We start from the raw sequence: 12,696 nt of genomic DNA on the forward strand, positions 1-12,696 counted from the left end.
GCCTCCACTGATGTCTCCTACATGAAGCTGATTCACATAGGCTTTGCGTGTGGTAAACAGTCAGCTTTGATAGCATTGCAGTGAATTAACTGCTGATGAACGTAAACGTATGTATCATACAATTACCCCTGTGTATTCGGTTCGGCTTTGTTCTCAACCAGCTTTATATCTGCAGAACTGTATCGCCACTGCTAAAGACAAACAGGCCTCTGGCATCAAAGTATTCTGTCAATGAGCTGTCAAAAGCAATACTAAGCCAGCTGTGTTTCAGTGATGTTTAAATGATATTATTAAAACAGAGAACATCCAACAATCCAGCAACTGGTTTATGACGATACCTTTTGTTGTGGTGCAGAACCTCTGAGCCCTTTCTCCAGTTAATAACTGCTCTGGGAGAAGCGCTTGGTTTACAACCAATTGTAACTTCACCTCCAACTTGAACAACAGACAGTTTTTTCACAGGATTTTTGGAAAAATCGGGTGCTGCAGCTGAAAATAGAGAAGTAAGAAGAGCAGAACAGTATGCAGCTGACAAGTTACTAAATGAACTTGCTAAATTCTTCTCTTTGAGTTACATAGTAGGTGAATCCAATAATTGCTTTGCTTGTGAGGTTTCTGCAAAAGTATATAAATACATTTTTCATATTAGATATGTAAGTACCAAAGAATGGAATTCATGGTATCTTATTTATTATTTATCTTGATTTATGCCGTTTCTAAACTGTCTACCTAGAAACTGTCTGTTCTGACAATCTTTCCTTGGGGTTATCTGCAGACTGGGAGAATAAGTCTATCTGTGATGAATGAGGTTCCTGAGCAGAGCTATGTCAGCAGGATAAACACCACACTCCTGATCCCAGCCACATGTATTCATCTGCAGAGAGTATTCAACTACAAACACAGGTTTTCAGTGCCTTTCTGTTCATAAACTGACACTGTTTTCTGGAAATGTGTTTCTTTTTCCAGAACTTTATGTGAAAATTCACTCTTGGAGAAGGAGAAAACACAACACCTGTACAACAGTTAGGTGCTCTTGAAGTCTGTGTTGTACTGGTTTCACTAGTATTGGGCTGTTGAACAAACTTTTTATTTGATTATCTATAATAGAATACTTTTTATAGCATATGAACAAATTCCATTTTATGGGCATCTCTGGTAATCATTAATGAGATCACTTGCTACATGTTATTTGTTTTTATATACATATTTGCCATATGCTCTTTGTTTACAGTTAAAACTATTTTTCCTGCTTTCTGAAATGACCTTTCAAAACTGCAGAATAACTGTTAATAACCCAAAATACTAAGTGAGAAACAGCATTCATTAAACTTCTGTGTATGAGATAAAGAAAGACCACACATGGGATTAGATTCTTCCCCCAAACCAGTCACGAAATTAAACAAAAAAACATTCGCATGCGGGTGAAGAGCAAGCAGCAAAGAAATATCAACAGACTTGAACTGCCAGGTGGAATTTAATCTACATTTCTTAATTTCAAATTTTTTCAATGAATGTCCTCTTATACTCAGCACCTGCTCATTTTAGTGACATTTACTCACCTATCACCCGCAACTCAGCATTGGCATAAATAGTATCGTACTTGTTTTCTGCCACACACTGATAGAGGCCAGAGTCTGACATATTCAGCATAGGTATGATAAGAGTTCCATTTTCTATTTTAATTCTTTCCTGATAAAAGAAAAAAAAAAGCAAAAAATATTGACAGAGCCAATGAGTGTACAATCCCAAAGTTTTTGGTATCACACTGATGCACCTGATCATAATTCAGAAGCAGAAATATTACTTTCTTGGAAGCAATGTGGATGAACACATCAGAAATACGATGTATACCTTGGCTATATGATGATGGTTATGTTTTCAGACCCGTTAGCTCTTTCAAGAACTTTTCAAGAACTCCAAGCACATGTTGCAGAGTCATTGCCTTGGGTAGGTTTGCTCAGACGTTCCAGCTGTGGCACGTGTCTCTCTGCCTTGCTGAACTGTGAATCTCTGGGTATGCTCCCCCGTGAAGCAGACTCAGAAGTAGCTACCGCAGGGGAGGTACGGCTGGCTGCTCCACACTGGGAGCCTGGAGCATCTTCCATACAGCTCCTGAGCAGCAGCAGCACCTGCAGCCCTGTCTGGGGGCATGGTGAAGCATGGCCTACCCCCTTCATCTGATCAGATGAATATGATGATGATAATCTAAGATGATCAGAAAAGCTCCACAGGAGACAGAGGTGCTCAAGTAATGGAGACATTTCAGATGTCATCAGATCAGAAGTCACAGAAAAATCATCCACTGAAAAAGCTCTAAGGAAAGCCAACACTTTTAAATTCCTACTGGAAACCCACAGGCAGCTGTTCGGATCAGAGAGCAAGCGTGCTCCTCATGGCTTGAATTTCTACACTTTGGTGCAATTCTGCTGAAATAAAGGAAACTGCACAGTAGGTGAATTTGGACCAGAGCTTGGGTTTTGGTGTATTAAAAGGAGTTTTATTTGCTCTATTTTGGCAAATAGAAAAAAGCCTGTTTCATGCTACAAGCGTAACTTAAAGCTAAATATTTTGTGATTTTACTATTACTAGCCTCCGGAGACAATAATAGCTCCACTGGAAAGCGTAACACTGAGAAGGAGAAGAGAATACGTTCCCCAAACAAAACAGATCAGTTTGGAAGACACCCATAATGGGGAATACAAATTCCATCACCAAATGCAAGCCTGAAACCACACATATTACTATTATTATTATGCTGCTCCTTTAGTCTGGCTCTCCTGCTCCTGAAGCAGTAATGGGAGCATACATTGCTAGAGTGTACAGTACAGTCTTTGCTGAACAGCTACATGCATCTAAAATGTATTTGTGAACTGCTGAACATATATAACCTAACTTGCTGAGTTGCCACAGATAAGGCAGTGGCACAGCCTGTTGGGGGGACTGCTCTTGCGGTGCTTGCAGAGGGAAATGCCACCTGTTGAGCCATGGAGCTCTGTTTTCCAATACTCTGGCTTTTCCTTGGAAGTTTCCCAACCAAGAACTGACCCAGCCCAACCTTGTTTAGCTTGGAAATTTGATGAGAGCACAGCCTGCGGTTGTATGGCTGGTGTATTGCAAACTAATTAACAACATAACATTACTTATCCACTGTTAATTTTTTTTTTTGAGGCTCTCGCTACAGATATCTTTTGCATACTTAGTTTTCCCTTCAGGCTGTTTGCTATCCTCTCGATGCATTCTATTTTTACAAACATCCTTGGAATGTAAAACCCCCTTCTGAAGCAATGCTCGTGTTTCATACACATGCCGAATTGCCCACCATTCTCTGCTAGCTCTTTTGAGCTATGCAGACAAAGAGAAGAATAAAGCACACCATGTACACAAGCAGGAATAATGCAGGGATGACCAGCTAGGTGGTCAGGGAGAAAGGTTTGACAAAGAGTAGACAATATCCTCAGAATCAGCCCCAAGGTGGAAAGCCTCTGGAAGGTATTCTTCCTGTGATATTTCCAACAAGCAGGGTGCTGTGACAGACTGAATATTTTATTACACCTCCCTTGTACTTTCACCTCCAAACTATCCGTTTTGTCCATTGAGCAATAACATTCAGCATTTCGTTGCCTGAAGTATTCCATCTACTATACACTGTAAGTACTGTGAAAATGTTGGTCGAAAATGTGTCTGTAGAGTGTTTTATTCTTTTTTATTGAAACGATGCAATCGAAGAGTGACAGACTCTAAATATCGCTGTCTTCAAAGAGAGAGAAACTAGATAATCTTGCTTGGGAAGAGGTGACAATGAGCAGAATGACCATGTTCAGAAAAATTGCAATCCAAGTAAATTCTGGCTAGCCTTCTCAGATGCTAGTTGGGTTCTGTTTAGGACTAATCCAGCAGAAAATCATATGGAAGATTGGACCCCCCTCCAATTGCTTCAAGTAAGTACTACTAAGTCAAACAAGTGCTGGTTCTGCAACCCAGCAGGTGCTAATTTGCCCATATGTTTGAGAAATTTTTCTGTATCTGTTATTACTAGACAGAAATTAATCACAGTATTATTTCTTTCCAACCAAGTAGAAATGCATTACAGATGAGCCATGCCATTTTATGCCTGATAGATGCTGAACAGTTCCTTAATAAAAAAGGAAAACTTGGCCTCAGCAGAATGCAAATGCAGCAAAGAGTCTCTTGCCACAGAAGTCATTCTCCATGAGGCTGCCAACAACTGAAGATTAGAAGACGGATGTGCTAAAGCTTGGCCACCACAGAAGTATAATTATACTGCCTGGAAAGAGACAAAGCTGGGTTCTCAAAGACCTGTCTACACAAGTATCTGATCAGGTTTCTTCAGTGTTTGAGCTCCAATTGCTTTCCCCCCTCCTCCTGCACTCCTACCACTTCACTACTTCCCTTTCCACTCAGTCCTTCCTTTTCCTTTAAGTGAGATTTTTCACTTATTCACTTTTTCCTTCTAACTTTATATGGTTTTCTTTAGTCTATTATTCCTCTACATGGCACCAGAAAAGTATTAACTTCAATATTAACTGGTTTTCATAGCTGACTAATTCAGTTAAATGATTAACCTAGCATAAGAATGGCCATACTGCCATCCAGCCTACAGATTAAGAACAGAAACAGAAGAAAAGTGCAAGTTAACAGGCCGATCATTTTGCAATGCCAGCTCTGAAACGCTCTTCCACAGTCAGTTGGCATCCTACCAGTTTCCCAAATTACAGATTATGTCTACAAATGTGTTTAGTGTTTCTGGATAGACCCTTCTTTCACTAACTGTAATTGATATTTTTAAGCTCATCCATACTTACTGGCATATCTTGTAGCAATTAGATGCTCTGTAAGATAAATCATATGAAGAAATTGGTCTATATATATAAACTGGCAATACCATACATTTTCAATAAGAGGAACTCCAAGAACTGAGGCTTTGTGTTGCAAAGAGTTTGTGCTATTATATTTATTTTTACGTGTTAACCTGTAATTAAGTTTCTGAAAAAAAGGTAACGCACTGTAAAATGAATGTCATGACTAAATCATGGAGGAAAAAAAAAAAAAAAGACAAGCAAGAAAGCAACAAGAAGACAGGAACCTTACCTCTGACATGAGCGGCTGACCATTTTTCAACCAACTATAGGAAGGACTTGGTTTTCCTTTTGCCTTACATTCCCAAAATAAACTGTCATAGAGAGACAGAAAGGCATTTTGGATTTTTTTATCCCATTCAGGGAGTGCTGAAAAGAATATGCAAACCATTTTGAGCAGGAGAAAAATTATTTCGCTGGAGGTATGCTGCCATAAATTAATGAACTGAGCAAGGCTAATTCGTATTTGTCCAACACATTCTTATTATATTGCAAGTGAATTCTGCACAACAAATGCCTGGCATTAAACTTCAGGACTAACTTGGAAAAATGTTAGAGATCAAGTGGCTAGTGGGCACAAAGTTCAGTTCAGATATTATTAATTTTTATGGCTAAAATTTGCAGAAACAGTGTTTTTAGATGCCTGAAATTCTGGATATGCTCTCTGAAAAGCACTGAGACCCCTACTTTCTGAAAAACAGTCCTCCCCTCAAGGTACTTGGATCTGTGCACCAAAAATAGAAATATCAAAATCATTACTCAGTAGCTAATAAGTCATGGATTGTAAATATTTCCCCTCTGTTTCACCCACATACCTGAGACCATGGGTTCAGACTGCGGGTTCTTTGTAGTTTACAACACAAATACTACACAAAGGAATTAGGGCCACTCAGATTAGAACAACACCTTCTGAATACTTGTGGCACACTGACATAAATTCATTGCTGCGTGAAAGTAGAATTTGCAGGAATCACCTGTGAGCTCTGTAAACATCCAACTAAGTGCTCAGGGACTGAGCTGAGCAGGAATTAGCTTGAGGCAGGCTGACATTTAGAATAGTTGTCAAAAAATAAGTGAATATGAGACCTAGGCAGAACATCTAACACCCATCTAACTTTGGGATAGACCAAAGCCATATTCAAGTCAGGTAGTAAGTTACTTCCCTCTCCTTCTAGTATAAGTGGCTGGTGTCTTAACATCCCATGAAAAATTTTTGTCTGGGTTATTAAATCACAATGCTGTAGTCTCCATGTGTATATAAATACCTATACACACACATACATGTAGTTCTTACGTAGAGCAATTTAATTTTAGGAAGAGAATCGTTATCCTTTGAGATGAGCAGAACAAGCATGACCCTGCGTGTAGCTCACGACTCTGCCCCAACAAAGTACCTCGAGATTGTCCAACACTAGATTAATACAATGCCAATGAGTCACTTCCCAGAATGGGAAAGTATTTGGGATACAGCTCACCATGCTTAAAAGTGATTCTAATTACACATCATTTTTATTGCTCTCAGAGCCTAAGGCATGGGATCTAGGTATCATACACAAAGCAGCAGGCAGCATCCAGGAAAGAAACCCTATTTGCTACAGACAAGCTGCCTACAGAGTGAAAACACCACAGCACAGAAATTAAGCAAGAGGAAGTCAATTATGTAGATAATATACCAGCCCACTCCTAATATGATAACAAAATCTTGTGCAAAAGCTTCATGAGTGCTGTTTATATATTGCACTATGAACAGCTATTAATTAATTTACAAAGCACATTTAATAAGCACATTGTTTTAGATTGTATTAACTGATCATAATTTTGTAATTGCCTATGCTGTTATCAATCATGTCCAGGTAATCTACTGAACTTAATTTTAATGGAATTGCTTGACTGATGTTCTGCAAAAATTAGTGAGCAATGAGAACAAAAATAACCCTGTAAAAGCAAAGAAATAATTAAATATTCAAAACAGCAGCAGACTGCTCTGTTCCTGGCATATATCTTGATATTAGCCATGGCTGCAGGAGACTGGTAGCTTATCAGCAAAGCCTGCATCTCTTCCTTAGAAGAGATTTACTTAAATAAAAATAGTTGCCAAGGTCTTCTCAACAGATGTTAATTGTAAGCTCGGTCTAGCTTTCTGTAATTTTCCTCCTCACTGTTACATTTTTTTTTTTCCTTCTCTTTTGAAAGATTATGAAGTAAAGAAAAGATCTCCCTTCTTATTCCTGTCAAAATATATTGCTTTCCCTTGGTATTAACAATGGGACTAAAGAGCATATAATTTACCTTGGCTATGAGGGGCCATCGTGGGTGCTTTGGATCACAGGTAATTAATGCATGCGGGAAGAGAAAAGGAAAGGGAGAACAGTTTCACAGAAATATTATTCTCCACTTTTAGACAAGGAGGAAGGAGAGGGAGGCAGTGGAATGAGATTCCCCTGCTTTGCCCTCGTCTGTTTATGGAGCAACACAGTTCAGCTAGAACAGGAGGTGAAATAATCTTACACTCACGTGAACCAAAACCTCATGAATCCTTCCCTGATCTGCATCTGGGGCAGCACAGCTTTATGCTGCTGTGAGCTATTCAGAGTAAATCTTTTTGCCTGCCCTTAATGTTTCATGTAAATGTACCAGGGTTTTCTTTCTGCCTCGTATTAACCTTTACAACTTCATCATGGCACAGCCCACATTTTCAATCTGAGTTTTAATGCAAAATATCTTTATTTGCTGAGGATGTAATTCAGTGAAGGTCACCGCAGACCTCCAATCATTTTTTAATCAGCTTAACCTGAACTACATTTTGTATCTCCAGTAAGGGGCTAATAGACTTCATCTACAAAATATATCTGAACACCATAATGCTCTGTAAAAAAAAAAAAAAGAATTAATCAACCTGCTTACCATAGACAAATAATTGACCTCTTGCAATGTTTCTTCCTCGAATGTTTCCTGCAATGCACTCATAAGAGCCTTCATCTTCTTGCTGAACATCTGGGATTTCAAGAACTCCTTTAGTTTTGTTGTGTTCGATTTTCTTTGTCAAAGAGTTTCCATCAGACCTCTTCCAGCTAATACTAGGGACAGGACTAAATAATTATATTTCATTAGAGAAAAAGAGAGAGCATTTGTTATAGCAGAGAAAAGATAATGTGAAATCCTTTCACAAGAATAATATTTTTTAAAAAAGAAATAATTTCTGTTTCTAAGCATGACATACAGGGTTTCATAAGACTGAGGTTTTATAACCTGTCCAATTTATTTAGGGGCACAAGTCCAACAGTGGGATGAAGTCCTCAGTCAATTCTATGATTGCTTCTTAGGCCAATTTGGATTTTCCCCGCAGTAACTCTTAGGGCTCAAACCTGCTTTTAAACACTGTGACACTGAAGGAATGACTTTGGAAGTCCAAATAAACACCACAGAAGCACTGAATTATTGACTGGTTTTCAGAGCAAACAAATTCCCTGTAGCATTAGAGGTACTTTCACACCTCAAAATAGGAAATATTGGACAAGAATTCAAAGGGCTTAAAAATACCAATAAATCTAGGTATAAAAAATGGGAGCCAGGGTAGAGGAGGGCAGACAGACAGCTGAGTGAGGAAGTGGAAAGCATGAGACATTGAGGCTGAAAGGAGATAGAGAGAAAAGAGAATATTTCTTGTTTCATGTTTTTGTAGCTTTCTATCATTTTCATTTATATTTGGATCAATGTATTCTATACAATAAAAAAAACCAGTCAAGTGTGAAGGCGGCTATAAATACTTCTTGGATTTCTGGTAATATCACAAACCATACAAGCCTCACTTTCATGATCTATTATGTCACCAAAACACTTTGAAATATTAATAGTCTTGCATTTCACAGTTGCTTTCTGTTTCTGCAAACTGAAGTAAGCTGCTTTTTCTAAGCAGACAAGCAGTTACGTTTTGAACAGCTTTTTACCAGAAGCTTTGGCTAAATGCTGACTTCTTTTCCATTGGAAGTAACATCAACAGCTAACACTCGGTACTGACCTTGAAAACATAACTTTCATGGAAATTAGAAGTGCACATTGCCCTTGTCTGCCAGTCCCCAAGGTCTCTGGCCTGCAGTGCTGACTTACAAAGTGTTTATTCCTTTTTAGCAGGGGCCATAACTGCTCACACCTTAAAGTATTCAGGTCCCTGGTTCAAATCCTTGTTTATTAACAAAAGAAATCAAGTTACAGATACAGAATGGACAAATTACTTAGCACAGGTAAGTTTAGGCCTAATTTCTGCATTTTGAGTCTGTGTGGCTATGATGTTCACAAGTTCACCCAAAGCCCAAAGAGCCAGGGCCCAGGAGAAGTGCGAGTACTCAGCAAATTACATGGACTGAACAGCTGGGCAGGTGTTAACAGAGTAACTACAAACATAAAATCAACAGAAACAGACTACGTGCAGGACAGTTTACAGCTAGACCACCCTAACATGCAATGAATAACAGTCCCATAAATTTGCTTAGTTCAACATTTAAGCTTGAAAGATAGGATGGGTGCACTGAAAGTCTGTACATGTTTTCCTCATGCTGGTGGGAGTTCAGCTGGCTAAGAGAGCCTCCAAGTTGTCCTTCCCTCTGCTCTGTAAAACAGACAATCATAGTCCCGAGACCACAGATTTAACCAAGGGATCTCTATGAGCTATTCAAGCAGCATAATAATTTCTCTAGCTACCTTGCTTTTTCTACCATAACCAAACTGCCTGTGAAAAAGGTTTGGAACTATAAGCAATTTGCTCCAGATTTTGGTGTTAGCTCTGCACTGGTATGTATATATATGAATAACTCATATATACATACACACACAAGTTCTGACTCTTACATGACCCCTCCAATACAGCTGAAAAATTTACTACAAATGAGAGCAACTGGGACATGCCAGACATCATTAACCAGTGAAAGAGTGGGAAAGAACAACTGAGATTTTAATCTTCAATTTCCCATTTTGGTTCAAGACCTATATAGTTGTTTAAATTCCAAATCTTTCTGGACAACAGTAGTTGTCATCACTACCTTTATTAATAGCACTTCACTATGAGACTAAAACCTATTTCAGAAGCAAAATTCTTTAATATTAGTCCTTACCAGGAACTTTAAAAGGGCTTGTCTCTTTTTCTCAAATGCACTGGTTGGCCTGTTAAAGGTGTCTCCTCCACAAATCTTGCATGACATTATTCATGCAGAATTTCTGTAAACCAAGCTACTTTTAGTTATTTAAAAGAAATACAGATCTAGTGCAGAATAGGCCTGTCCCACAATTGCCATGCTCTAGTCAGGAAAACAGCCAGAGGTATTTTGCAGTCTTGCGGTAGATTGATACGGACTGTTGAGGACACGAAGGAGAGCATGGCTGGCTTTTAAAATGCTATTGCATATTAAACAGTGGGTGAATAGCCACTGTATAACAGAAGCATGCAGTGCATTGAATGCCAGAAGCATTTAACTACTTACTTTAAAGGCATCTCTTCTGGATTTTTTTGTTGTTGTTGTTACAAAGAGATTAAAGGAAACTAACAGCCATATGGGAGAAGAAAAACATCAATTAGATGCATTGATTCATGCTCTGCTACCTGAAAGTGCTTCATCTAAATATTTCCTATTCTATTAGCCATTTTTTTTCTCTTAGTACTGACTATTCATGAATAAGGAAAGCCTGCACTGACACCAAGGCCAGAGGCAGGGCTCTGTGGAAAAAGGCCCCTTCTGTCAACTTGTCAAGTCAAGTTTACCAAGGTTTGAGCTGAAGACGCTGTCCTGTTTTCCTTATCCACACCACATACTTATAATGACATCCTTGGGGATGTTTCAAGGCAAACTCGCCTCATTTTTGGCCAAACAGAAGGATGTTTGAAATGCGCTCCCTCTGATGTTAACTGTAGCAGGATGACATAAAAACCTCATAGTTTGGTTCATGAACTTTGTTGTGTTTAAATGCTTAATTGCAATAAATAGTTAACAGCACTTTGTTCTCCTGCCAGGCAGCCTTGCACTGAGTGGCCTAGTTTTATCAGCAGAGGGAATTCATTTGTCAGGACAGCAGCTCCTCATCAGCCTGAGCTATAGGTTAAATGAGCAGATTGCAGGAGGAGCCGTAGCTCAGCCATGTGCCATCATCCATAGGAAGGACCTTTGTTATCATAGCAGCTTGAGAATATCTGCATTTCTTCATTGACTTTGCTGATAGCTCATTATGATAGGCTTTCCAGCATCTTCAGTCACTATATTTTGCAGAAGGCAGGCTTTTTGCCTATTTTCAGCCTCTTCTGATGTTAGTGTACTTTTTCATAACCAAATCTCTTAACAGAAACTATTACTACAGGCCATATGAAACCTTTCAAGGTAAAAAAACCCCAAACAAACCTGAATTTAAATTTAAAATTTACTTTAATGAAATTGCTTTTTGTAACAAGTTATGCATTTTACAAGTTGATGCTTTAAGATGTGAAACTGTCCTTTAGGTATAGGTAAATGTATACAAAATCTAGTTTAATAAACATAGCCTTGTGAATTTTTGGTAGGATGCTATTGCTATTTCATATGCTATTGAAGGCCAGTATCTGACATTGCTACACAGACTAGTACGTTCCCATGCAGATTTGGCGTGGTCCTGCCAACTGGTGGGTCTTCTTTTTCTTTTAGTCACTACCAATAACCAGATTAAAACAGATAACTGCTTGGGGCTAAAAAGTTTTGGAATATATAAAGAAACAATGAGTACACTTTTCAAATTTATTACACTTCATCGACAAAGTCTTGCTTTCACCTGAGTAAATAAGAAAACAGTGCATAAATATGAGAGTGTCTTTGTACATAAATCTGCAGTTTATTTGAAACCTTCAGAGCATCTAGGAGTACTAATTTAATTTATATTCTACCATACAGGCGGCAGGATCACAAAACCATAAGTTACTAACTCAGAAAGAAAAGGCAATAGAAAATATTTTTTGGTTGGTGACAAGTCTTGTCACACTGAACATGAAATTAATCTGTCTACAGCATTACAGCCCGCACCAAGATGAAGATTCCACCTTTTTGCAGCAAAGACTCAGCAGCCAGATGATGCATTGCATCTGTGCCTCATCTTTTGTCCTATGTATCTGAGGGCACTTCACAATAAAATTAAATCTACAGCTTCAGTAATGAAGACCATGCCTAGTTAAACAAATGAGACAAAGCTGAGGTTTGAAAGCTGCTATCATGTCTGCATCAACTGCTGACACAAGGAAGAATTAGGATCCAAGGGGCATAATAATTAAAGCAGTCAGGCTTCTAATCATCCTGATGTATTCCTTGGGAAACAGCAAAGCAGCAAAGTTTTCTGAAACCTGGTCTTGTGTCTTATTCTCCTGTGGTCACAAGCCCCTCAACTAATGTAAGAGAGGATCTTCCAGAGCTGCTTGCTCATCCCTTAAAGTACAAATCTTAAGGTATAAGCTTATCAGGAATGTGGGCTTAAAATAGCAGACTTCACTTGTGGTGGCAGAAGTCATTCATATATATGATTCTGGAATCCCATAACTGATCCTTTTATAGCCTCCTACATAAACTCCTTGAGAATATACTAGAGTAGCCATCTAATGGAGAAGCGAAGCCTGCTATTTTTATGTAAGTTTAGTAAAGATGGTTATTTGGAACCCCCTAGTAGCTGTGTGATTATCTACTTATACTAACAGCCTCTAGAAAAACCCTTCCTTGCATACATTTACAGGAATGTGGGGTCTTCCTATGAAAAATGAATATTTGAGGTTGAAAGAAATCTATTCACATTGTTATTATTCACATATGCTCTTTACAAC

At 38.6% G+C, this 12,696-nt stretch overlaps 1 protein-coding gene across 1 annotated transcript in view; it reads right to left on the minus strand.

The window, feature by feature from the left end:
- Positions 1-12,696, minus strand: part of CNTN6 (contactin 6) — a 93,523-nt gene that overhangs the window by 40,109 nt on the left and 40,718 nt on the right. Inside the window, exons 6-9 of the mRNA XM_010573181.1 lie at positions 7,782-7,966; positions 5,110-5,246; positions 1,560-1,689; positions 339-489 (exon numbers count right to left, since the gene is read on the minus strand). Of these exons, the coding sequence (XP_010571483.1) occupies positions 339-489; positions 1,560-1,689; positions 5,110-5,246; positions 7,782-7,966 (603 nt within the window). The remainder of the gene's footprint in view (positions 1-338; positions 490-1,559; positions 1,690-5,109; positions 5,247-7,781; positions 7,967-12,696) is intronic.

Source organism: Haliaeetus leucocephalus, unplaced genomic scaffold (genome assembly GCF_000737465.1).
Source record: "Haliaeetus leucocephalus isolate CR32 unplaced genomic scaffold, Haliaeetus_leucocephalus-4.0 Scaffold2, whole genome shotgun sequence".
Taxonomy (NCBI): domain Eukaryota; kingdom Metazoa; phylum Chordata; class Aves; order Accipitriformes; family Accipitridae; genus Haliaeetus; species Haliaeetus leucocephalus.